Here is a 27,192-nt window from a genome sequence, read left to right on the forward strand (position 1 = left end):
GGTTTGTCTGCCATTGACTTCCTTGGCCACCATGTCACGACCGAGGGGGCGGCTCCGCTAGCTGCTAAGTTGGAGGCCATTGGCCAGTTCCCACGACCAGCCACGGTCAGGGCCCTACAGGAATGTCTAGGCATGGTGACTTTCTACCACTGCTTCGTCCCATGTGCAGCTCACCTCATGCGTCCCCTCTACGAGGCGCTTAAGGCGAAGGCTGCTAAACACACCAGTGTTTCCCCTAGAAAATTTTCCAGCAGCGGTGCTGTTGATCGTAGGAAGCCCCCCCCCCAAAAAAAAGAGAAAAATTTGAAAAAATTATTCCTGAAATGGTGACTTCTGGTGGATTTTGTGAAAGAAATGGACAGATTGAGTTACAAATTATGACATAACCATCAACACAAGCATTTACAAAGCATGATTATTGCAGTACTTGAACAGGATTATTCATGTTATTCTTTCACCTTTTTCATTTACATTATTAGTAATTAGCCACTGAACAACGGTACACTGTAGGCCACTGTACAAACTATTACTATTTAGAATATACAGTGCTGTGCATAAGTTAAGACATGTATTTATATAATAACATTTGTTTATTTACGATACATGATACATTAAAAAATAATTGATGTCCTATTTTTTTTAATTAAGCCATTAAGACAAAAAGCAAAGTATTTTTTATTCCTCCCTTTAGTCAATTTCAGCATGGGTGTCTTAACTTTTGCACAGCACTGTATAAACTATATAGACTTCTCTTTAATGTCAGGTGCTGTGCAAGTTGAATTGAGTGCCTGTCACTTTAATGCCGTGACGGCTTGCTTGATTCTCAAGGTTTTAAGCTAACTTAGTAGCGTTGTTGTGACGGCTTGAAATCATTGCCTGTATCACAAACAAAAACGAAACAATGCGTGGAATTTATCTGGGAATAGGCTACTGAAGGTAGGGGCAGCTATCTCGCTGGTGTGTTTAATTTGGTTCCTTGGTTAACATAATGTAGGCTACCTTGCACAAAAATGCGTCTGCTAATAAACTTAAACATAAACACAAACAAACGTGATCTCCTGTGGAATCCTGACTGCGCCTTCAACGTTAGCCTACTATTATTTGTTGACATGAAACCTGAATGAACGGCAGCTGTTCCTGAAGTTCACTTGCGTCTTTTTTTTTTTTTTTAATTAGGCAACTTTTTTTTGCAGTGGCGCTTGATTTCCAGCAGCGGCGCTGCGCCGCTGATGAATACATTGTAGGGGAAACACTGCACACCATTGACTGGACAGGGGAACGGACACCAAAGCGGCCTTGGCCAATGCCACCATGCTAGCCCACCCATCCTCAGATGCACCTATCGCCATCACAACTGACGCCTCTGACTATGCGGTAGGTGCCGTCCACGAGCAGCTGGTTGATGGTGCTTAGCAGCCTCTGGCCTTTTTCAGCCGGCAGTTGCGCCCAACTGAGAGGAAGTATAGCACATTTGACCGGGAGCTGCTAGGCCTTTTCTTGTCCATACGACGTTTCCTGCTAGAAGGCCGATCATTCATTGCCTTTGTGGACCACAAGCCTTTAACCTTTGCTATGGCCAAGGTTCTGGAGTTGTGGTCTGCCCGGCAGCAGCATCAGCCTTCTTTTATTTCTTATACTTTTATTTCGCGTTCGTGAGTTCACAACAGATATTCTTCATGTGGCAGGAAAGGACAATCAGGTGGGAGACTGTCTTTCTCATCATTTTGCGGGGCCGGTGCATCTTGAAGTGGATTATGCCCGCATGGTGGCGGACCAGGTCCAGGTCGCTGACGTCCAGGACTGCCATCAGTGGACTGCTTTTGGCAGATGTTCATTTTAGCATCGCGGGTGTCACTCTGCTTTGTGATTTTTCCACAGGTCAGGCCCGGCCCATTGTCCCTAGCAGTTGGCGCAAGCAGGTTTTTGATGCTGTTCACGGCCTTTCCCATCCCAGCAGGTTCATTTGGCATGGACAAGGATATCCGTGACTGGGCCGCCACCTGCCTCGAATGTCATCGGGCCAAGGTGCACCGTCACTCCAAAGCCCCTCTGGAAACTTTTCATGTCCCAGAGAGACGTTGCATGTGGACCTAGTGGGACCTTTGCCGCTCTCCCATGGTTTTACTTACCTGCTCACCGTGGTTGACCGCACCACTTGTTGGCCTGAGGCTATTCCACTTCAGTCCATGTCCACTGCAGATGTCGTGCGGGCATTCGTGGGCTCGTGGGTCGTCCATTTTGGCATCCCTTCTGACATCACATCAGACTGCGGCTCGCAGTTCACATCAGAGTTATGGATTGCCTTCGCCAACAGCCTTGGAGCGCAAGTACACAGCACCACAGCTTATCACCCGCAAGCCAATGGACTGTGTGAGCGTTTTCACCGGTCACCAGGGTAGGAATTTCATGGCGGCCATGACGGCCATGGCTGTTGTTGCCCCTTTCGTTGGCCGTGATGCCTCTTTGAAAATCAGAGGTTTACAGGCCACTGTGGCCTTGGTGCCCCCTTCTTTCAATATTCTGGTTTGCGTCCGACTAATAGCGTATTTTATTAGCCTATAGCCTGTCAAAATAATCTTAGCATTCACAGCGCATATTAATTTAGTCTTTTACGCAGTGGAGAAAGTGACAGCGCACGGCAAGAAAGCAAGTGCATCCAAATTCACCCATTCTTCTCAGTTGAACTACTTGCGAAGTAGCCTACTCATCATACAGACATCACAAGTATCACATCAAATGAAAGAGCTTTTTCTCAGCTTCTAAACGATGTTACCAGCTAATTGCTGTGGTGAACGGTTCGCGAGACAAGTAAATAATGTTTTTTTGAATCATAAATTCTAGGTTCTGCGCCTATCTCCCTACCCATTCATCTCGATGGAATACTTCACGAACCCTTCGCTCAACACATGACAAACCATATATAAAAATAAACAGCAGACCTTACCGAACACAAAGGTGTAAAGCAGTCCCCTTTACAGTAAGCCGTTCCAGAGTAATCCGGTTTTGAATTTGCAGCAAATTTCCAAATTTGGGCTTTAAAGGAACACGCCACCCAATGTCAGTAGTAATATATGTTCTTACCTTAACTTTCACGAGTTGAGTCATACCTCTCCCGTGTCCGTACGTGCAGTCAAACGCTCTGGTGCGCGGCTGGACTGTGTTAGCATGTTGCTATGCTAGCGGGCTTTGACGGCAACTAAGCGTAGAAGTAATCAAAAACATCCACGTTTTAGCAACTTAAATACAGTTGCACGAGTAGTTGATAGAAATGCTACGGCCACGCAACGTGAAACGTGGCAATTTTCCAAGCGAATAAACCGGAGAACTAATGTGTGGCGCAATAGCACTTGGGAGTACTTCGACCTAGCGTAGTAGTATTGTTAACACCTAATTGTAGATCCTATCCACCACAGAGTTAAGAATCCATGCTGGATCGACCCTCAGCCTCTCCCTCCCCTTTGAGCGAGAGAGAGGCACGCACACTAGAGATGCGCTGATGGGCTATTATTTCAACCATAACTGCATAGCAAAACTTATCATCCATCAGCCATCCATCAACACCAAAGCACCCGCCCACCATCCGCTGGTTGTTTTAATGTAGGCTATATGGGTGATGCAGCGCTGCTGACGTGAGGCTAGAAAGCCCTTGCCTGTTCTAGGAAGACTGATCCAATGCAACAAATATATTAAAAGGCTAAAGTCGTACATTGGCTATGTTGTAGCCTATCCCCAGAATATCAGCAGCAAACTCAGTCTCTGTCTCGCAAAACAGTCTCCAAATAAAACGCACATCGGCCTGTTGCCTATACTGCCAGCTTGTGACAATATATCGTCCAAAATGCTTGATTGCATTGCATTCTCCACATTTTTAGCTACATTTTCATGTACCACATCAGCATTTTTATTCAGTGAATCTTTTGTAAATTGCTTTAAAATGAATTGCGCTGTCTGTCTGAAAAAGACGCGCTCGTGCAGTCAAAATGAATGGGAGTCTTCAGAACAGGCTTTCAGTCACCCTGACATAACAGTGTGTAAAGTAGCCTATAATGTGAATGACTTGTTATTTTATCAAGGATTTCTTTCTTTTTGCAAAAAATAAAGTACAATAGGCATTAATTAGTAGGCCAGGAGCATGTTGAAATTATGTGGCAAATTGCGTTTTTTATTACAATGATAAAATTGTAAAAGGACGTGACCGAAGCTGAGGCAAGCCAGGCAATAGGCCTATAGGCCCGACGGTAATTGTAAAGCAATTTACAAAAGATTCACTGAACAAAAATGCTGATGTGGTACATGAAAATGTAGCTAAAAATGTGGAGAATGCAATGCAATCAAGCATTTTGGACGATATATTTTCACAAGCTGGCAGAAAAGGCAACAGGCCGATGTGCGTTTTATTTGGAGACTGTTTTGCGAGACAGAAACTGAGTTTGCTGCTGATATTCTGGGGATAGGCTACAACATAGCCAATGTACGACTTTAGCCTTTTAATATATTTGCTGCATTGGATCAGTCTTCCTAGAACAGGCAAGGGCTTTCTAGCCTCACGTCAGCAGCGCTGCATCACCCATATAGCCAACATTAAAACAACCAGCGGATGGTGGGCGGGTGCCGTTTCGAAAATTGGTCAAAAAACTTTGGTGTTGATGGATGGCTGATGGATGATAAGTTTTGCTATGCAGTTATGGTTGAAATAATAGCCCATCAGCGCATCTCTAGTGTGTGTGCCTCTCTCTCGCTCAGAGGGGAGGGAGAGGCTGAGGGTCGATCCAGCATGGATTCTAAACTCTCTGGTGGATAGGATCTACAATTAGGTGTTAACAATACTACTACGCTAGGTCGAAGTACTCCCAAGTGCTATTGCGCCACACATTGTAGTTCTCCGGTTTATTCGCTTGGAAAATCGCCACGTTTCACGTTGCGTGGCCGTAGCATTTCTATCAACTACTCGTGCAACTGTATTTAAGTTGCTAAAACGTGGATGTTTTTGATTACTTCTACGCTTAGTTGCCGTCAAAGCCCGCTAGCATAGCAACATGCTAACACAGTCCAGCCGCGCACCAGAGCGTTTGAGTGCACGTACGGACACGGGAGAGGTATGACTCAACTCGTGAAAGTTAAGGTAAGAACATATATTACTACTGACATTGGGTGGCGTGTTCCTTTAAGTTTCACAATGTGTTTACATTTTTCTACACGATTTTATAACAGGCCAAATACAAAATAAATGTTACAAATATCGCCTAGATATTGGTAAATATTAAAATCAGAGGATATACAGCTGACTAAGAGTTTGTGAAAGTAGCCTTAATGATCACAAAATGCTAAGCATGCATCTAGGCTATTTGAGTTTCTTAAAGCTGAGCTGTGCTTAAATTGTTCAATACATGATTTCATAACAGGCCAAATATAAAATAAATGTTAAATATAGCCTAGATATCTGTAAATATTAGATCATCAAATGATTAACAGTTCTTTGTAATATGTCATGTTTCATGTTTTTGTCATGTTTCATACAGTGATGCAAGTCTACTGCTGTGAATAGGCTAAATACAACTTAGATCATTTTTATAGCCTACTACTGTAGCCTATAGTTAACTTTGGCCTTGGTGCCCTGACATGTGGCCTTTGTGCCCCCCACCAAATATGCCCAACTGAAGGCCAAGTGGCCTTGCCCCTAAAATGGTAAAATTCCAAGCCTGCCGGTCACTGAAAGCCGCACACACGTCTCTTCTGCTCTTGTAGATTGATTTTCCATCTGAAGGTCCATTTATTGGACAGTTGAGTGTAGATAGCTATGCGCAGGATCAAAGGTTTTACTCTTAAACAAAACCATGAATACTACCATCAGGTAATGGGACAAATGGGCATCACTGGGATGACCTGGTGTGATTTTTTTGTCTATTGTACTAAGACTACCACATGGAGAGAATCCATTTTGATGCAGGCAAATGGGAGCAGATGAAGACAAAGTTGGACAATTTTTTCTTTGAGCATTTTCTGCCTGCCCTGTGTAAATAAAAGCTTCTACGTTTGTGTTAACCAAAAAACAAATAGTTGACAATGTTTTAAAATGGTTAATACACTGTTTATTAGTGCAAATTGTTCAGTACACAAATTATATCAGTTATATGTTCATATTTTATGATATATAATATACATACATGGATTCATATGATCTAATGTGGAAACTACAATCTGACGTCACGTGCAAGATACATTCAGTATTGAGATACATTCAGTATTGAGACACAATTTAGTGTAAACATACACATTCTAGTATGAAAAGATCCAGTATGAAAACATCCAGTATGAACAAATCTTCCAGTGTGTAAAGAGACATTCCAGTATGAAAAAACATTTCACTATGAGAACTCTTCATTTAACCCTCTATTCAATCTATCAATCAATCGGTCATTTTTCTAATGTGGGTGAGTGTGTGTGTATGTGAGTGCATGCAAGATGTCTGACAGAGTGTTGTAAATGCATGTTAAACAGGATTAAAAGTTAGGTCCCTGAAAGTTAGTAAGTAGAGCACAAACAGTCCATAACTGGTTAACTGAACCACACAGTGAAAGGGCCATGACACCATCAAATATATGATAGTCTTTAATACGCCTGATTGCCCTCTCTACGTGAATCCTCAAGCGGGCAATCTCTTGTGTGTGTGTAATTTCTTCTTTGGAGAACTGCCAACTTGGCCCCAAGAATGTTGGAATTATAAGTTTTACATTTATGTCAGCAAGGAGGTCTTTTATAAGAAATCCCTTATCTGCCATGACTTCGTCTCCTGGCTGTAAGAGGTTGAGAATGCCAGACTCTTTGGTGATTTCTTTATCTGAGATGGAACCGGCATACAGATTGCTGACTAGGCTAATAGAACCAAAAGGAGTAATGGCAATCAATGACTTTAGTGTTGTGGTACCCTTGTAATGGGAGTATGTGACCGAATTCAGAACCTTTGAGCTTGCCGTTTGATTGAATATGGATCTCGGTACAGTCTAGCACTACCCGTGTGTTGGGGAATGTCCTTTTAAAGGATGGTGGCATCATTTCATTAATAGCCTCTCTACTTGGCCATATTGGCAGTGTGCTTAGCATGAAGAACAAGTAGTTCCCCCATGTTATGCAGGTCCTACTGACTGTCGTTGGTGATACGCTAAACCGTACAGCTAAATCAACAGCAAAAAAACCTTGCCGCACAAAGGAAAAGAAAAAACTGGTGAAAGAGAGATAGGTGCTGGGCATGGAACCCCGGTTTCACAATGTGGTCTTCATTGTGATTTAACCTTTGCATTTGACTCCATCTAATCATTGACTCTGCTGTGGGTTTTAATTAAAGCTAGGAAGACTGCTTTCAGTGTGTCATAATCTTTAAATCCAGTGTAAAACATTATCAACTGTGGCTCACACTGGAAACGTTGGAGATTAAACTGCTCCCATCTCAAACTTTGGTTTTCCTCCTCCAGACGGGCCATCTCTCTTTTTGCCGCTTCAAGCTGTTCTTCCAGACAAGGAGTTCACCACATAGTCATGGTCAGGCACTGCCTCTGAAACCTGTATGGAACTGTGTGAGAAAAAGACAAAAAGGAAATGAGATTACAAATATATTATTTAGGCATGTCATAAAACCATGCCATAGACACACAAACAATAGTCTCAGTCATCAGCTTGTGTAACTGATCCTACCATTTCATTGACCATAAAATAGGCCTACCAACTTGATCAAAGTAACATGTGTTAGTATTATTGATAAATGCAATCCAGCAGCCCTGTACCAGGTAACTCACTTTTCCTCATCATGCAGAGGCCTATCTGAAATGTTTTCCTCACCAATGTTACCAGTATCACTAAAAACAAATAAAAACACATATGTATATATTTAACAATAATAAGAACAGTATTCAAGATCTTCGTTCAATTATCTCAGGCAGTTCCTACTTAAACATCAAAGTTTAAGGTTTAAAAAATGACTGGCTACTAACAAAAGTTTTGCTCCAAACAGGATCCCTATATACAGCTTTTACTTATGAATACCAAATGCTTCAGTGCTTAGTTATGCTTACAAATACCAATGCAGTTAACATCTTTATCATAGCTTATAGGCATGAACATGGCTAATGTCAGATGATGGTTACCTTTGGTGGCGTTGAATGACCCTTCTGACTTTCGGCTGACACCATGAAAACAGAGACGGCACACTCCCACTCTTTAGTTTTTTTAAACCAGTGAGTGACCTAACGATGCAATCATCGGTGAAATGTATGGAGCACACCCTTGTATTGTCTGTAATCTGAGATGAGAGACGGGTTAATGTCAGTACAGTCATGTAGCCTAAATGATTTACTTGTAGAGGTAACTGTCAATGCTTGAGAATGTTGTAAAAACACTCGTAGAAGTAGGCTACGAGTGAGCCAGAGTTCTTGTTACTGGCTAAGAGCATCTTAACGCACCAGCAGGAAAATCAGTGACATTACAGTGTCTATGTAATGTCATTCACTGATCTTCCTACTGGGGACTCCACTGAGGCATATGCTTTTAGACTTCTGCAGATAAAATGTGCTGTATAAATAAAACTGACTTCACTTGTGTGAGTTTGTATATATTCCCAGAGACTTTCTAATAAGGAGACACAGCACTCAAAAAATCCTCCATAAAAATGCATGGGGTTAGTTTGTATCACACCCCTTCCGCGGCAAAACATCGACATGTGAATACATTGAGCCAATCATGTCCTGTGTTGTGAATACAATAAACCAATAATATGGTGTGTTGTGAAGACATTGTGCCAATCATGTGTTGTGATCTCGCAGCTAGAGCAAGATTGGTGTCGTGAAGCCTTGTGCACACGCATTTCTGCCGAAATAGATGCCCGATAAGTGCCCAAAAAGCGTTGCAATATGGTCGCCGAGTGGAGGGACTTGCCTAAAAGGACTTTGATATTCCTAGGTAGGCCTAGGTCATACATGGGCAACATACGGCCCGCGGGCCACATCCGGCCCGTGCGCTTTCCCTGACCGGCCCGCGTAAGGTCCGTGAAAGAACAATAGTCAAGAGCCTAGCATAGAGATAATGCATGCAAATCAATATCGTTGTTTTTATTTTGAAAGCGACTGCTATTTGTACGCCCATACATTTGTGCGTGGATGCATACGACGTAAACACCCTCACTGATGTGCTGGTGAATAGAATTTATGCTTCTGCGTCGACACAATGCAGTTGCCTTTACGTCGGCGTAAACCTTTCAAAGTTTTGTGTCTCTTATGCCTGCGTCGCTCACCACCGCAAAGGTTGTTAGAACGAACTCCTCCTACTGCTGCTCGTTGGCGATACGAAGTGTTCATTTCAAAACGTTACTGGCAGATAGACAGTTTACAATCGGATAACCCCGTAATTGTAACCAAAATATGTCTGAGTTTATTTGCAAAGCTTATGTTAGCGAACTAGTATGATGCTACTACCCACAGGTTGCTTGAAGCAGCCGGCTCAACACACAGAGCGAGTTGACCAATCACAGTTATGTGCATAAAGTTAAAGCAAAAACATAGCCTACATTTTTAAAATAGTTTTCTTTGTGCATGTTGATCAACTAATGACAGCCTACTATTGTCTGCTCCACATTTTCGTAGTCTAATTCTGCATAGAGTTAATTTAATGATGGTAATGATTTAATGATGAAATATTGCTGAGTGTTGATGAAATGGTGGCACAGGCCTATCGGTTGTACTGACTCCTTCACATTTTCATGACCTAGCCTAATTATATAGATATTGTAGTACTTTTTTATATCTGTCTTTGAAAACTGAAAAAAATGTCAATGTCAAAAAATAATTTTCGAGAATGAGGATTAAATACTGGACATAGATTAAATATTGCTGTTTTTCCTTTGTCTCCCTCACATTTTCATCTGTTCTTACGACTAGTAAACAAAACCATATGATTTACTTAATATTATACAAGAAAACTTGAGTTCGGTATTTTGGGTCCGGCCCTCCTCAACAGTCCCAGTTTGTCATGTGGCCCCTTGGGGAAATTAGTTGCCCACCCCTGGCCTAGGTGGTTGGTGCATGAATTATTTAGACTAATGCTGTTAAAGTCATATAGTGTTTTTAAAAAAGGAAAGGCCAGAAAAATAGATATTTTATATTATAAAAATACTATTTTTAGAAATAAAATAATTATTTTATTTAAAAATAAAAATAGGAGGATGTGAAATGTGCTGGTGGTGATTGGTGACACGGCGACCTGTGGGGAAGGGAGGCAACCCAAAACATAAAAAAAAGTTCTGGATCACTTCACAACGGGCCTCAAAACAAGCCAAGTAGTGCTGAGTTTGATCGTCAGGATCCAGTCTTCCCTCACCTGGCACGCCATCAGCCTCCTCTTCATCGTCCTCAGGCTCATCCAGCTCAAGCCCTGCCCGCACTGCAATATTGTTCAACATTGCGGTTGTAACCGGTGGTAATTGGCTCTGCGTTGTGATTGGATGAAGTGGTGGTATATAAATTGTGACGCCGACACAGCTGTTCCTTTCGTTCTTTTACTGTAAACAAATTAATTGATTAATTGATTGATTGATTAATCACCCACTATGTGATTACTGTTCTTTAGAATTGATTTAGATTAAGTTTTATTTAGTATAATTTGTATTTTAGTATATTAGTATATTCTTTATCTTCTACAGTCCTTATTGCTTAGTTGTGTTTTTTTATATTATATACTTTTAATTACTTTTTCTGCTGTTAGTGAATGTGTGTGTGTATGTTGTCTGTATGCTACTGTGACCTTGAATTTCCCCTAGGGATCAATAAAGTATCTATCTATCTATCTATCTATCTATCTAAACCAACATACAGTAGGCTACACAGCTGGGTGTTAATATCTCCTTCCCAAACTCCTCTTCCCCAGGGTGACAGAAACAGGGCAGGTAACTCAATTACAATTTAAACATAAAATAAAGTTAAATAAAACCCAACAAATACATTTTAAGCTACCGTGACAAATCGCCAGGGTCTAGGTTCTAGGGAGTAATTCAAGGCAACACATTCAAAACCTAGCCTAGCCTCCCATTCAGACAGTGTAGCTAGTTAGCTCGCTAGCTAGCGGGAGCTAGCATAAAACAGAAATGAGCTAACTTGCTAGGATCACACTAACAGAAACACACAAACCACAAATCAACAAACCAATCGAAATTAATGACACACCTGTAAACCAACATACAGTACACAGCTGGGTGTTAATATCTCCTTCCCCAACTCCTATAAGAAGCAACAAAGAAAATGCTAAGTCGTTAGCCACGATGCTAATCGCTAGCCATCAATTGCTAACCAGAGTACATAGATATATGTATATCTATGACCAGAGTAGAGTAGCCTACACACTACAGTAGGCTAACTAGGTAGCTAATTAGTCACTGGCTTATGTTACATGAAACCAAACAAATTACCACTACAATACATTAAGGGAAATGTGCAGAAAGAAATAATATACAAAATCATAGTTTTAAAAGTGATGGATGGTAATGTAAAGAAGGGATAGATATTAGATTTAGAAACGTGAATTAGACAGAAAGCATACCTCTTCCCCAGGGTGACAGAAACAGGGTAGAGGTGAAAGGGGCAGGGACATAAAAATAAGAAAAAAGGAAATATTAGAGGGGGATAAGAGGAGGGGGGCAGGAAGCTCCATAGGCACCCAGAAGAAGAAGACACTGTACATAGATATGGTGTATCAAAATAAGAACATCTTTGTGTAATTATAAATACTGGAAAATGTACTCTGTTACACTCACCCCCCTAGAATTACACAAAGATAAAAAAAAAAAAAACATGTCAAACATAACAGCACCCATCAATAGCCTCCAACAGCCATTATACCAGCGTGGCAGCTACCTAGAAAGGTCAGGTGTGAACTGGGGTGATCAGTTCCCAGGACACCCACTGGGTACGCAAGGTGCATATACACCTCGGCAGTAAGGCTATAACTAACCACAGACTATGACAGGTAAACAAAAACTCTGTTATGTCACACACAAAGAACAGTTCACACACACAGAGTAAAGGCTCCATAAACCATGAACAGTGCCGGCGCTCCGCACACGCACATCACGCACTGCGAGTAGGGCACCAAGTGCCTAGGGGGGCACCAAAAAAATCTTGGTCGTGAAAAATCATCACAATAGGCTACTAGTATAAATAACAAATAAAACATGTCTAAACTATGTTAATATGCAAAAGCAATACAAATGTAATAGGCCTAGACTAAATTAGTCGAGAAAAAGGTGAATCTCCTGTGCGGCCCTCTCTCCAGTCTCCCTCTGGTGCCCCCCTCCCCCACCTCCCAGTGGTCTGTTCGATTACGCCTCAATCTTTAGGCAGACACCTTTGACATGGCCTCAAGAGTCGGGGGAGGAAAAAAGGAAAAAGAAGAGACAGCCGGATGATACTCGCGCGGCGCTTGCAGGTAAGACAATGTTTTAAATTAAAAAACAAAAATGTTAGTTTTGTAGCCCTTGCGTGTATGCATGTCTATGCTTTAAACTTTGTAACGTAAGCTCCTACTAGCCATGTTCATGTTCAAGTGTTAACGTTGATTGATGCTGGCTAGCTAGTTATTTTACGTTGTGGATATGGATATGGGTTATTGAATGCAATTCAACTCTCGGTTTCTGTTAACGTTAGCAATCGGTGCATAATCCTTCCTCAGGTTGCTAGCAATGGTATTTCTGATTATGCTTAAACTGGGCTTGCTATTTCTTTTAGCCATCAGATATAGTCAGATAACGTTAGCCTATTAGCCTAGTTTACTTTGCATTTCAGGACGGTTTTTCGGCGTTTGTTATCAATTATGATCAAACGATCTGATTGTGTAGTGAAAAAGTAACGCTACAAGTGACACTTTCATAACGTAGGCCTAGATGAGTGGGAAACGGCTCTTCTTAAGGTGAACTTTGGAAAAACCCTGTAACTGAACGTGATGTGATTTTGCCAAATTAGACAGCTTTAGATAAGTTTAGTTGTTGTTCTATGTGCTTATTTTCAAGAGGTTCATAGAGGGCAACATGTGTTGGTGGAACTGCAATTAGAAAAAAAAAACACAATCTCAGTGTTTGTAGATTTCCATATTCACAGAGTTGTCAAATTATGTACAGAATTATTATATTGTGCCTAGACCTCTTTTAAAGGTAAAATAGAGTTTTGAATTTTACATTTTCACATAGTGTCACATGTGACACATAGGCCTATAAACCTAAAAGACTAGACTAATGTGTGCAATATCTTTGTATGATGGTTCAATCAAAAATGCATTTTAGTAGAATCCCTGAATGTTTTGTCTTGTATTTCTGAATGCAGGGTCAATGCTAAGATACATGCAAGGAGCAACTCAAGGCCAGGAGGAAGAATTAGATCAACCATCAGTTCTAGTCCACAACACCAGCCACCAACCAGCTCTGCAGACTCTGCAACAGCACTCAGCCCTGACCAACAATCATCAAATAGCCCAGGTACAGATACAAGTCGACACACAACCGCATCTGCTTCTGAAGGCAGAGTGAGTCCTGTTACTGAGGGGCCATCAGCAAGTGACACTGCAGAGACATATCTGCCCCCTCCAACTGATCCTGGTCTTTGGTCAGCTCACATTTTGAATGGTTGTTATTCCTTTGGTGGGGGGGGGGGGGGGGGGTAGATTGACTCTATCAATCTACACACAGGTCTAATAACTCTACCAAACCTAGATGCAGGAGGGGGAGGTAAAGGATCAGTGTGGTGAGTATCAGTGTTGTGCAGTGCAAATGCGGAAGTTAAGTTACCAACGTGGGATAGAGAAAACGTTTGAAAAGGCATATGACTTAGATCTTTTTTCGCGTACCCCCTGAAATCAGTCCACTTACCCCTGGGGGTACGCGTACCCCAGTTTGACAACCGTGGGGCTAGAACAACACTGGTCATTAGTGCCCCCTTGAGGTCCTCAAAAGCTTTAACACAGGCTGGAGTCCAATCACCCGGAGACAGCTCACATTAGGTGCCAGGCCTCTGGAGCTTCCTGTCATGCCTACCCCTACGCTTCTGTCTAGCGGTCAGCGCAAACAGTGGCTTGGCGATAGAGGAACAGCCAGGGATAAAATGTTGGTAATACATCACCATTCCCAGGAGAAGGTGTGCACCCGTCCGCCATCATTAGATCCTGTGTGGTGAAGCCTGAGTTTAATATTTTTACACCAGCAAAGACTAAAACCAGCTACCAGCATAAGCTGGTTTCTAGCTGTTTTTTTCTGCAGGGTAATCATAATCATTTGAGTTTAATATTTTTAGACTCTCATGGACTTTAAAGGGCATTGACTGTGATGTACTGATTAGAGCCCGACCGATTTATCGGCGGGCCGATATTATCGGCCGATATTAGCCATTTTCCAAACTATCGGTATCGGCATTTATAATGGCCGATAAATGAATATTTTAAAAATAAAATAAAAACGGACAAAACACCCTTCAACCATGTCATGAGTGTTTGCGTTGTATAGGTTGTCCACCAGAGGGCACTCTACACCGTCCCTGCTGGCAACACTCGTGTATAACGCGCCACACATCCTGCAACCTGCTGATCCAGCCAGAGTCGGGCAGAGAGAACCAGTTATCCGCGAGTGAGATCATCAGTGAAGTGTGTTCATTCATGGTGATTTGGTCACGAGACATACATTGCTTGAAATAACAATTAAAAGAACATCCCCATCAGTTCTCTTAACTCAAATAAGCATGACAAAATTCGTGAAAACAATGTCCAGTTTTGCTGCTGTTAAATAAGCCGAGAGTGAAGAGGAATTAGCTAGTAATTACGTTAAGTTGTTACAGTGTAGTTGACTGTCTGTCCTTTTAACTTTTGACAATGTGACTGAAGATGTATTTCTTTAATAGTGTGACAGTTATAGCAGTGAGACGTATCATCTCTCCCCGGCCTGTTACTTTGAAAGCGTATGTTTTACAATTTGCAGTATGACGTTATCCATTGCTTAATTAGGGCTCATCATAGACTAGCTAACCACAAAGCTAGCTAATGCCATGAATATCAGTGGAAGACCGCTAACGTTAACATTAATGAGCTTGGAAACCACAACAAACTTATTCTGCCTAAATAAAGTAATGATTTTTAACTAGTATATCTGTAGTTAGTCCCTGCATTGTAAAATGTAAGTTAGACGTGCGAGGAGTGAACATTTAGACATAGAGAAAAAGTATCAAACGTAGCTTGTGCAAAACGTAGCTTGTGCATAAAAGTTAGCTTTTCTTTTACACGTGTGTGAAATCCAATGACGCCAAGTGTGCGTTTCAGACTGTCGTTCAGCCGCAGCATTAACGAGTTACTGGATTTAAATCACTAAATAGTAGGTTTTAGAAGGCAGGCAGCAACTGATGATTGAAAATGGTTTGATGTAGCTTGATGGAAATAATTTTAAAAGTGCAGGTAAAGGGATAAGCAAGCTGACAGTGTAATTATAAGGTAGCTTATAAGGCAATAGGGACTAATTATTACACATGCACACTCAAACATTTAAGAGTGACCTTTATCTTGTTTAATGATAATACAAATGATGATGATAGCCTAGTAATAATGTCATCATTATGTTTTGTAATTATTAAGTCTTAGTTCAAAGTTATATTTATGAAGCTTACTAAGTCTTTTAATACTGGTAACTTTGATTTGGTTGTTGTTGTTATTATGTTTTTGTTCAAAAGACTAAGTTTCATATCTTAAGTTTCTATTTTTATACATTTTATTTATCAGAACTTTAATATATTTCGATGTTCCTCTGTTCCACTGTGACAATATTATTTAAAAATAAACAAGTAAATGCATTATCATATTATTTTAGTCAATACTCATATGTAACTACAAATAACTAATGTTAGGGAAATCTGTTAATGTTTTGTTGCGCGTTTCTGAAAAAAAAAATATATATATCGGAATATCGGATTTTTAAATCAACAAATATTTGTATCGGTATCGGCCTTCAAAATCCTTTATCGGTCGGGCTCTAGTACTGATCTTACTTTTAAAATGTATTTCACAACAGATTACACAATACACACACTAAAATGTGTTTTCTAAAGAATTCCGATAGATTACTCAAAGTGAAAAACGTATTCTGAATACTTTGGATTACATCAGCATTGTATTATATTTTATTATAACACTGCTCTTCAACACAAAGGAGTCATGTGTGCAGCCAGGCCATCTCGCCACGATGTCGAGGATGATGCCCCGGTGGTCACACACCAGCTGGCAATTGATGGTCATTGGTCACGTACCCCTTCCTGCAGATGTATTCATGGGTTTCATCAGGTCCCTTTCCACAGGTGTATAAAATCAAGCACCTTAATTATCAATGCAGACTGCATGGTGCTTGATTAAGGGACCTGATGAAACCCATGAATATATGTGACCATATGTATATGTGACCCCTTCCTACAGCGGTCTCAATTCAATTCGTCAACAATTCGTCTGCTGCAGCTCAACCTTGTTGCTGGAAGTTAGCCTACAGGGACTATTTTCAGGTGCTGCATGATATCACTGTGCTGCTGTGCCCATGGTGTTCCTTGATTATTACGCTGGAATGAGAGTATAGTGCCATGTGAAATCAGCCTAGAAAATAGCCACATTTCATTTTCCGTTGGTCTTATTACACTTTCTAACTTGAGAGGAGACAAGTATTAAATAGGAAAATTACCGGAAATCTTAGTCACTTTTAAACATGATGCTAGCAGGTGAGAAGCTAATGGTCTAATCAGATTCCATGATCTATGCTAGGCTGGAGCTAAAACTGGTATCGCCAGACTCAGAGAACGGCTGGGTAGGAAAGGTAAAAATCAATTGTTTAACTCAAGGGGAGGTGGAAAATGAAATTGCGAAAATGGTAGAATATCACTTTAAGTCAGTCCGAGTCAGTCTTTTTCTAGTCCTGGCATTATCAAACACACACAGACACTCTCTCTCTCTCTCACACACACAAACACACACCCTCTCTCTCTCACACACACACCTTTAATAGGCTATATAGAATTAAAAAAAAAAACACAAACAGGATGAGAATTGATACCTATGCCCCTTGAACATCAATATTTAACGTCATTTAGTGCTGAGACGATACAGTTAGTCCAAAACCAACAGAGAGGCTCAAGGTCACGATCCTACTCGATCAACAACGTTACATAGTGCAATATCAAGCGCTCTATGTGCGCACTACCAATGTCAAAGAATTCAGTGACGTTTCAGAATTAGTAAGAAAACTGAACTGTGTTGCTTTACTCTAAGATAACCTTTTAACTCGCACCTGAAGTCGTTGTGTTCTTGGAAGTTGAGCGTGCCTCACCACTTACTGTAAGATAGACATCCAGTTGTGCACACTGCCACCTACTGGCTATACTGGTGCACTTGTACAATCACTGATACTAGAAGAGATTCTGTTTCATTTCGACTTACGCAGATGATGTAGATTTAGGAAAACTTTATTTACATTTTACATTTACATTTATCTGGAATGGGATAGCTATGTAGAGAGACCCTCTATTCAATGCACTGACCAATATGTCCTTCATCAGATCAATTACCATTCACCTTTTAGACACTCATTGGTTATGAGGTGCAAGCTGTACAATAAAACAATGTGCAGATGTAATATACTGTATCCTCATGAGGTGCAAGCTTTACAATAACACACTGTACAGACATAATGTATTATTTGAGTTTAATATCGAGTTTAATATGAGTTTAATAATTTTGCTTGTCGTACCACCTCAAGCTGGTAATTTTAGCTGGTGTTGTTGGTCTACATTGCCGGTTTAATTGGCCATGCCAGCTTATGTTGGTCATTCTAACAAAACCAGCAGGACCATCTTACACCAACAATGTCAAGCTTGGCAGGCTGGTCACCAGCATGAGCATCTTACACCAGCTGTATCCCACATGACAGGCTGGTCACCACCAGCACAACCCAGCTTCCTCAGATGGTCACGCCAGCATGTTCATCTGGTGGCCCAACCAGCTACACCAGAAAAGACCAGCAAGAGCTGGAAGAAAACCAGCAAAGACCAGCTAAAACCAGCATAAGCTGGTTCCTAGCTGTTTTTTTCTGCAGGGTAATCATAATCATTTGAGTTTAATGTTTTTAGACTCTCATGGACTTTAAAGGGCGTTGACTGATGTATTGAGCTTACTTTTAAAAATTATTTCACAACAGATTACAGAATACACGCCCTAAAATGTGTTTTCTAACGAATTCCGATAGATTACTCAAAGTGAAAAACGAATTCTGAATACTTTGGATTACATCAGCATTGTATTATATTTTATTATTACAGGGCTCTTCATAATGCTGCAGAATACACCATTCACTTGAATGGGCCTTCCCAATGTTCGTGGTCTGACATTTCTCGATAACAGACCATTGGTATAACAGACCGCTGTCAAGGAAAATGGGTTTTGTGCATCTAATTCACGTCTTTCATGACACTCCGCAATTATCCCGGTGACTTCTTGCATTGGAACTTAATTCAAAAGGGAAAGCAGACGGTTGATCAGCTGTGTTCTAAATTATGTTTGATTAAAATTCTGTTGCGAACTATTTGTTTCTTAGCAAAAGCCACAATGAAACCGTAACAAATAAATGTAGAGTCATATCATGTGGAGTTTATTTTTTTGTTTTGGCAAGTAGCCGTGTAATAAGCGGGGTAATGTATAGAACACCGGTCATAATCAGAAAATAAGTCCCTTCAGGATGAAGCAAGACCCTTCCGCTGTTCGCCCTGTCGGGACTTATTTTCCGATAATGACCGGCGTTCTGTACATTATCCCTTACTTTATACTGGATGAAACGGTTATGTGAGGTTATTTGGACTTGTAAGACCCATGGTGTCAACAACTCAAAACCTGCTTTACAGTGAGGATGGATTGATATATAAACCTATGTGCTGCGAAATACCTATCTAAGACAGAACCGAGATACTTTGTCTGTATAGGCTGAAAGCCTACCAAATCTCAAACAAAGTATAGGCTACATATTCTTTAATGATTTTCAACAGCACATGGCAAGTTACATTCTTTTTTTGCAAAACACTCTGGCAAGAGACGAGAACCTATACTGGCCTAGAACATGCTGGCTGGATTTAAACCCTATTGGCTTACAACAAAACTAATTTCCATTCTACATTCTTTGAGAGGTTTTCCTAATGAATTATAATATATAATATAAATTATATTTATTTGATTTTATACATGTAACAAGAAATTGCTTATACCAGTACAGATACTATACATTAACCTTTACATTTACAGGCCTACTAACTAGGTATTAACATTACACACACAAATTCACCCACACCCACATAGGACACCCACACTATGACCCATAGTAACTCCATACATACACACTCACATAGGACACATCCACACACTATGACCCATACTAACTCCATACATACACACCCACATAGGACACACACACACACACTATGACCCATACTAACTCCATACATACACACCCACACTATGACCCATACTCCATACATACACACATACAGTAGGACACCCACACTATGACCCATACTAACTCCATACATACATACATACATATCCAACTGCTGGATGCCCTACCACACATAGAACACATCCACACACACCCACATAGACACACAAACACACCAGCTCACAAACATACTTTACTGTTGTCAGGGCACACAGACTCAGGAAACAAGGTTAGGATCAATCAAGTTGTTTTAATTTATAAAACAGCAACCAAGGCAAGATAATTGAAACAAGGTCTTGAAGTGAAGTTAACGCTCAGAAGATCTTGACTTGACAAACAAGGCAGTCCTACATAAAGGCTCCACTCTTGCAAGAGTAAATCGTCCAACAGAAAGAGTCCAATAGAAAATGTCCAACATAAAAGTTCTACAACCTGGGACGTAACAGGAAATTCCAGAAACGAGGAGCTGGGCTTGGAAACAAGGAGCAGTCCGTGCGCTGGAGTAAGTGTCTCCGTTGAAGAGGCCAGACAAAGAGAGCAGAGTGACAGGGGTTTATATGGGCAGTAGGAGATTGGCTACAGGTGCTGGGGAGTGGCAAACGGGAGATTGGATGATTGGGTAATCAGTAGACAGGGGAATTAGATTGGGAGATCGTTGTAGCAGAGTGACGAGGAGGAGAGACTGGTGGAGAACCTGGTGGTGTCGTGACAACTGTACTGTACACAAGGTTTTTTTTATTTAGGCTAACAATATAAACAGAGTGGGGAAGAGAGAGGAGCCACCTCAGAGATACATAGGCTACATGGTGTGGTTCAAATATTTGCATTTGAGTTTCATAAGCCACTGTACTGTACACAAGGTTTTTTTTATTTAGGCTAACAATATAAACAGAGTGGGGAAGAGAGAGGAGCCACCTCAGAGATACATAGGCTACATGGTGTGGTTCAAATATTTGCATTTGAGTTTCATAAGCCATGGCCTATGTGTTAAAATGATATATAATATAATCAAATATAATCCCTTAAATGTGTCAATGTACCTGTATTCTGAATACCACACATTTACATTTTACCTGTATTTAAATACAGTTTCATTTCATTTCATTCATTTATTTAAAGGACAGTGCACATTGATCAACATTTCTGTAAATGTGCCAGTGTTAGCCAGCAGGCTAATTTTCAAATGTAGTCCATTGGCAAGATGTTATACTAGGCACATGGTGGCTAAAAAAAAGAACATATTAAATCACATAGAAATGTATATACAGCAATAAAACATAATGCCATAGTACTGGCTCCATTAAGACATTTAGAACATAAGACATATAACCATACAGCCATACAACCCTTAAGGGATAATAACCATCTATCCATCTATCTACAGTATCATACATACACCATGGGTTACAGGACAGCTAAACTAGAGGCAGACCAACATTAATGCATTATGAGAGGTGCTCACATTACTCATCCATACTACTACTGTTCATGACTGTTTGTTCTCACTTCCCTCTCCTCAGCCCTTGTAGTGTCCCAGCTGCAGTAGTGATCTCACTGAGAGAGGTTTTTGTACGGCTCTGTATCACATTTAGTCGCTCTAAAAACATGAAGATACGGGGAGAGCATGCAAACTAGCATCTCTATGGAAATCACCTTCCTGACGTCACACTAAGCTGCACACAGCTATTACTCACACAAGACGCTAAATGTGTTTGCACACCGCCCCGACAAACACCAAAAAACACCAACAGTTGGGTCATTCTTTTCAGTTTGGAGGTGGAAGATGTTTTTGAAGATTCTAAAGAGAGTCTAAAGACACAATTGCAATCACCAGCGGCCAATTTTCGATATATACTGTAGTAGAACAAGAACTAAGAAAGTAAAGAAAATGCATAGATAGAAATTCCAGGTGTCTAAGTGATTCTGGGTGATTTAATACTAATGTGAATACTTTACTATGAATTTGACACTTCATTGTAATGTGTGACTATATTTGAGGCATGCAATATTTCTCTCCATTGTATTAAAACTCAAGTGAAACATCTACATTCTTTTGAAGGATTAACAAATATGGCCATTTGATTTCTCACATGATCATGCTGTTGAGCCATCAATCCATCACCCTAAGACAGACCCAGTTAAAAGTGATATGTTTGTTTCCTTTATTTTCTTCCTTTTCAAGAAGTAGCTTTTGTTGCCAAAAGATAGAAATGCACTTCATGTAACACTGACTTCATGATAAATTCATCTTTATGTATTTCTGTTCTAAATCATCATCAAATGTACAGTATATATAACATTTCATACATGGTACAGATTTCCTGTAAGGATGGGTAAGTCCTTGCGTGGTCTCCATCGTGTGTGTTCAACTCAGACGCTGTATTTACATAGTCGATTTTGCATTGCCAGCTTACGCTTCAGAGAGGGTTTATATCTGGAACATAGTCTGTTAGATCTACTGCTCATGTTGACAGAATCCTCCACAACAATGACCAACATCATTCTCATGTGGGCACTTTTATTCTGTGTGGAAGGTGAGACTTTTAATGAGTTATTGCAACACATGCAGGCTGCCTACAGTATATACATTGTCAATATGATACACTGAACAGTGTATTAATTATAATGTTATATTACTGCTACCTGTTGTATCTGTGTGTTTTTCAGAATGTCGAGGGCAGATTACTGTAACTCAGAGCCCCACAGCAGCACGTGGTCATCTGGGAGAATCCATCACTTTGACCTGCAAAACCAGCTCTGGCATTGATCGCTGGGGACTCTCCTGGTACCAGCAGAAAGATGCAGGAGCTCCTAAACTTTTAGTTTGGGGTGTGAATGAACTCCAGTCTGGGATTCCATCACGATTCAGTGGGAGTGGATCTCGTGGTGGATCTGACTTCAGTCTGACCATCAGTGGTGTCCAGGCTGAAGATGCAGGAGATTATTACTGCATAAGCCAACACCTCATCATCAGTGGTAGCTATGTGTTGACACAGTGATACAGAGCTGCACAAAAACCTCCCTCAGCCACAGGGACGGCAGGACTGGAACTGAAACCTGCTGCTGCTGCTGCTGCTGAGGGGAGTAAACAAACACTCAGTAAACACATGTTTACAGAGCGGCACATTGGGATGTTTACAGAGCAGCTGATTATGAGGTTATCATGGCATTGTGTTTAATTTATTTATATTTTCTCTAACACCTATTAGAGTCTTTGTGAGATGTACTCTGACCCAGCATGACTAGAGTTCTGCACTAGTTACTCTGCACTGGGCCTAAACACAGTGAGGATGGTTTGTGGTGTGGAATCAGAATACTCAGCAAGATACAGTTACGCAACTGTTGCATGTTTGTTCAATTGGATGTTGATAAGAAATAGTAAACATGAAGGGGAATGTTGTTGTAAGTGGCCACATATTCACACTTGAACAGAAGAGTAGATCTTCTTGTTGGTCGTTTCCCCCATAAACCAACACATATATTGTTTCATTGACTGTGTGAAATCCCAACAGATACAATACATACATACAATCAAATCCTCACTATGGTTATCACAAAGCATCAGTGTAACAGATCAACGCAAAACACAGTCTGCAATCACCACCCACCAGAGCCCACCCAACCTAACAGAACTAGTGGGAGATTTCACCAGTGTGATCTGAGGATGTGGAAACATTACTCATGGAATAATTTAACATTCCCTGCTGCACCCACAAACTAACTAGTGACCTGGACAGGTTTGGGGTGTATAGTAGAACAGGAGATCCAACAACTGTGGAATGCTATTGGGAGAAAGAAACTTTTCATTACAGGAATCTTGTTTCTTTGATTTACTGCATTTCCACTGAATGTTGCATTTGACTCTAATCTACTGAATGGTAATCAGTTTGATAGCACTGGTTGGCTGTTCATATGTATCAAAGGTGGGAAATGACTGCAGGCCCATGCTGGGAACTCATACTCTGTATAGTGTGCAGCCACTGACAGTCATTGAAGCATGAAGAGGTTTTTGTACAGCCTCTCTATGAGTTTGTATCACTGTGGTGGACTTTTGGTGGCGGCACCAGACTTGATGTGGGCAGTAAGTACATTTTTCTAATCATATATCAAAATAGTTTGTCATCATGTCTGTAACTTTGTTAATTTTTACTTTATTTTTATATTGATCTTTATATATTTAAGTGAATGTAGGAATCACACTAACTTTATGGAAAACATACATACAGTAACATCTGAAAGTAATTGTAGGTGAATAATTACTTAAAATTAATCTTAGACTGGCGAACTTCAGGAAAAACTCAGGAATCAAGTTTATTCTATTACAGGCAAAGAGGGTACAAAAAAAGGTCTATGTAGGCCTAGCCCAGGCCTAAAAGGCCTAGGTTGGACTAGAGCCAACTACTCTCTTCCGCTCTACATCCTTAGTCTGACAATCCAAAATCCGAATCTCACAAACATTGCAGTTTAGTTACTTTTAAATGGTTTAAACAAAGAACAAAATGGCGCCAAGAACAATCCCACTTGGTTGGCTCTTCACTTGGTATCAGACACACCTACTCACACCCACTTCACACCTATATGAATAGCATGAGGAGAGATATCTTATATATCAGAAATATCACTTATAGAATGTTCCAAACATTCTCACAATCACATCATTACAATCCTTGTAATGAGACTATCAAAATGATACCAGACATGAATACATTTACATTTCATGATACATGGATACATTATATCAAGGTAGCATCCTTTGTCTTGTGTAAGTGATAGGCCTTAAACCAGCACATTAGCATTCCATTGGGGGAGGGGATGGGGTCTTTGTTTAAAACCATGAAGGGTTACATGGCTAACTAAAAGTAGTCTTGAAGTTAAATTATTATCCATTTTAACCATACATTTTATTGCTATCACATCATAAACATCACACTTTAAAGCTGTGCAAAGTGCCTAATCATTTAAAAACAGACTCTACCTCATGCAAGAGGGTCACATACATATGAATTTGGCTTTTTTATGGCACCTGGTGCCTAAAAAGTTGGTTGTTGAGAATGTGAGTAGGAGGGGAGTTTTTGTACGGCTGCTAGTAGGGTTTGTATCACTGTGGTACACTTTCGGCAGCGGCACCCGACTTGATGTGGGCAGTAAGTAATCGTTTTCTCTCAGAAATAAATATCACATGATGTGAAATTGTGCTTATATAAAAAAGTCTGCCTATATGATGATTACATTTTTGATTTGAGAAAAAAACAAATAGATATAACAGATATATTTGTTATGCAATGCGCTGTTTATGTAGTTATTTTTTTATCGTTATGATTTTGCCAAAAATGAATACCTTTTAAGCCTGCAAAGAGGAACGTGATTGATTCTAAATGCAGGAAAATTATTGTAAAAATTAACATTTGGGTATACGAATATTTAATGTTCTAAGCTATTCCAAGTTATAAAATGAAGAATTATGCTCTTAAAAAAGTGCAGCATTGTCTTTCCCTCTGATATATTTTAAAAGAAATAGACTTGTTCACATTTTCAGCCATCTGAAAATGCTCTTTTGAACAGCAGTTCTGTTTTATCTGATTAGAGCGCCACTGAGGTATAACTGTAATTACATGTAGACGACTATTTCTGCTGATGACTAAACTGAATACAAATGTTTCTGTCTCAGTTCAACCGTGTGGTGCAGGACAGTATTTGATATTAATGTAATAGAGCCAATGCTGATATTACTCATTCTAGACACACTGTTTTTACTTTCTGCATTTAAATAAGGGGGAACATTATCCAATACTGACACTTGTTCTGTGTGCTGATACTTGAGAAGTCATCATTTAGAGATAACGAAAGCAATTGGTGTCTGTTTCTGGCCTTTCTGCTAACTGCCCCGTCCCATTTGTAATCTCCTGATCAATGGTGTGTTCCAGCAAACAGGCAGCCCACGCTGACCGTGCTGCCTCCCTCTAGTGAGGAGCTGAGCAGGAAGAGCTCGGCCACACTGGTGTGCCTGGCTGACCAGGGCTTCCCCTCCGACTGGAGCCTGAGCTGGAAGGTGGATGGGACCAGTAAGAGTGGAGTGGCCAGTCGTGGGCTCATGAAGGACGCTCTGTACAGCTGGAGCAGCACCCTGACGCTCAGTGATGCCGAGTGGAACGGGGCCTCTTCAGTGGTCTGTGAGGCCACCCAGGGATCTCAGACAGCGGTCACTAAAGCCCTGAGCAGAGCGGACTGCTCTCAGTAGGGTCCAGTCTTCTGCTCCGATGAGGCGGCTGCTATCTTAGCTTAAGTCCTAACGTGGAGCGCCACTATAGGCAGCTTCATCACATGCCGTGCTGCAGTTGTTTTTGTTACTTTCTTTTTTTATTCTGATTGTATGTATGGTCTTCCACTCAAGCTGAAATGCTGTCACTGATAAAAAATGCTTTTGCCTGATCAGATTTTTGTCAGTTGAAGATGTATTTTTTAAAGGCTCTAAAATAAAAGGTCAACATCAGTGTGTTTTTGTGTCTTTTTATGAGTTGTAATGTTTCAAGTGATGCTGAAAATAGCAGTCAGTAATTCAGTTGCTAAAACACAATCTTGAATCTAAAAACAGTGATGTTTATCATTTCTAAATTGTACATCTTATTATCAAAAATAGTAAAAAAACAACAACTTTGCCCTCGTTTCTCTTGAGACAGTTGAACATCTGGTAATGGAGTTGGTCTATTTGGGGATCTGAAAAAGCACCTAACCCTGACTATGCAAATAGTATCAACAGAGCACAACCTCCCTGTTTCACAACCTACAAGAGTCTAAACCACCACATGACATGATGTATTAATTTCACAGCTTCAAGGGTGCTTTCCTTTATAAGATAGTGACATGAAACTACAATTCTTACATTGATATAGATTTTTCCGTTCACAACAGAGACATTTTAGGTAATTGCATTTAACATGTTGAGCAATTCAGCACCACAGCCAGACAGGACAGCTCCCCACACTTGTACTAGTCATACTACACACCTTGTAGGCCACCATCCATCAGGAAGTACATTATGATGAACATTTGCTCTGTCAGTACATGGTCCAGTGATCTGGCAAAGTCTCTTGATGAGATGTAACAGCTGTGCTCCATCAGAAACTCATTCTAGATGACCTTCATCACCAGATCTCCTTTCACGTTGGTGTAATTTTGACATTCTTTAGATACAATGAGAATTACTAAAGAGTGGTGCAAGACATTTTGAGAATCCCTTAAAGCATCACTTTACAGTAAATGTTTTATTAGTTTAATTGCTGGATTGCTGCTGTCCCTATAAGATCACCATTCAACTCAATTTAAATCAATTCAATTCATTTCAGACTCAAAAAAGGGTCCATAGCATAGAAAAATAAAATAGATAAGATCATCATGTAATATAATATTATAAGTGAATTACATGTTATACATGTATTTTAGTTTGTCAAGACCAACCAATCAATCCACCAATCAATCAATTCAACAGTGACATGAAATTACAATTTTAATGTTTCTAGATGTAACACAAAAGATTTTCACTAATGGCATTTGTCATGGTGGTGGTGGTAGTGTAGTGGTTAAGGAGCTGGGCTAGCGTGCAGTAGCCTGAAAGTTGTTGGTTCAATTCCCGGCTTCCACTGTTGTGCCCTTGAGCAAGGCACTTAACCCCAAGT

At 40.5% G+C, this 27,192-nt stretch overlaps 1 long non-coding RNA gene and 1 gene segment (V, D, J or C); one reads left to right on the forward strand and one right to left on the reverse strand.

The window, feature by feature from the left end:
- Positions 1-6,976: 6,976 nt before the first annotated feature.
- On the reverse strand, positions 6,977-11,260 carry LOC143141878 (uncharacterized). The gene is made up of 5 exons (XR_012990816.1): positions 11,205-11,260; positions 10,363-10,543; positions 8,139-8,293; positions 7,791-7,850; positions 6,977-7,567 (listed from the first exon to the last, which is right to left on the reverse strand). It is a non-coding gene; the product is annotated as an uncharacterized LOC143141878 (long non-coding RNA).
- Positions 11,261-21,963: 10,703 nt separating this feature from the next.
- On the forward strand, positions 21,964-26,009 carry LOC143142227 (Ig kappa chain V-III region MOPC 321-like). The segment is given in 4 exon segments: positions 21,964-22,053; positions 22,187-22,495; positions 24,610-24,663; positions 25,444-26,009. Coding segments are annotated over 4 exon segments (747 nt in total).
- Positions 26,010-27,192: the final 1,183 nt, after the last annotated feature.

This window comes from Alosa pseudoharengus, unplaced genomic scaffold (assembly GCF_046254945.1).
Source record: "Alosa pseudoharengus isolate Yale_2024_CS ecotype anadromous, Long Island Sound unplaced genomic scaffold, YU_APseudo_1.1 YU_APseudo_1.1_scf_24, whole genome shotgun sequence".
Taxonomy (NCBI): domain Eukaryota; kingdom Metazoa; phylum Chordata; class Actinopteri; order Clupeiformes; family Clupeidae; genus Alosa; species Alosa pseudoharengus.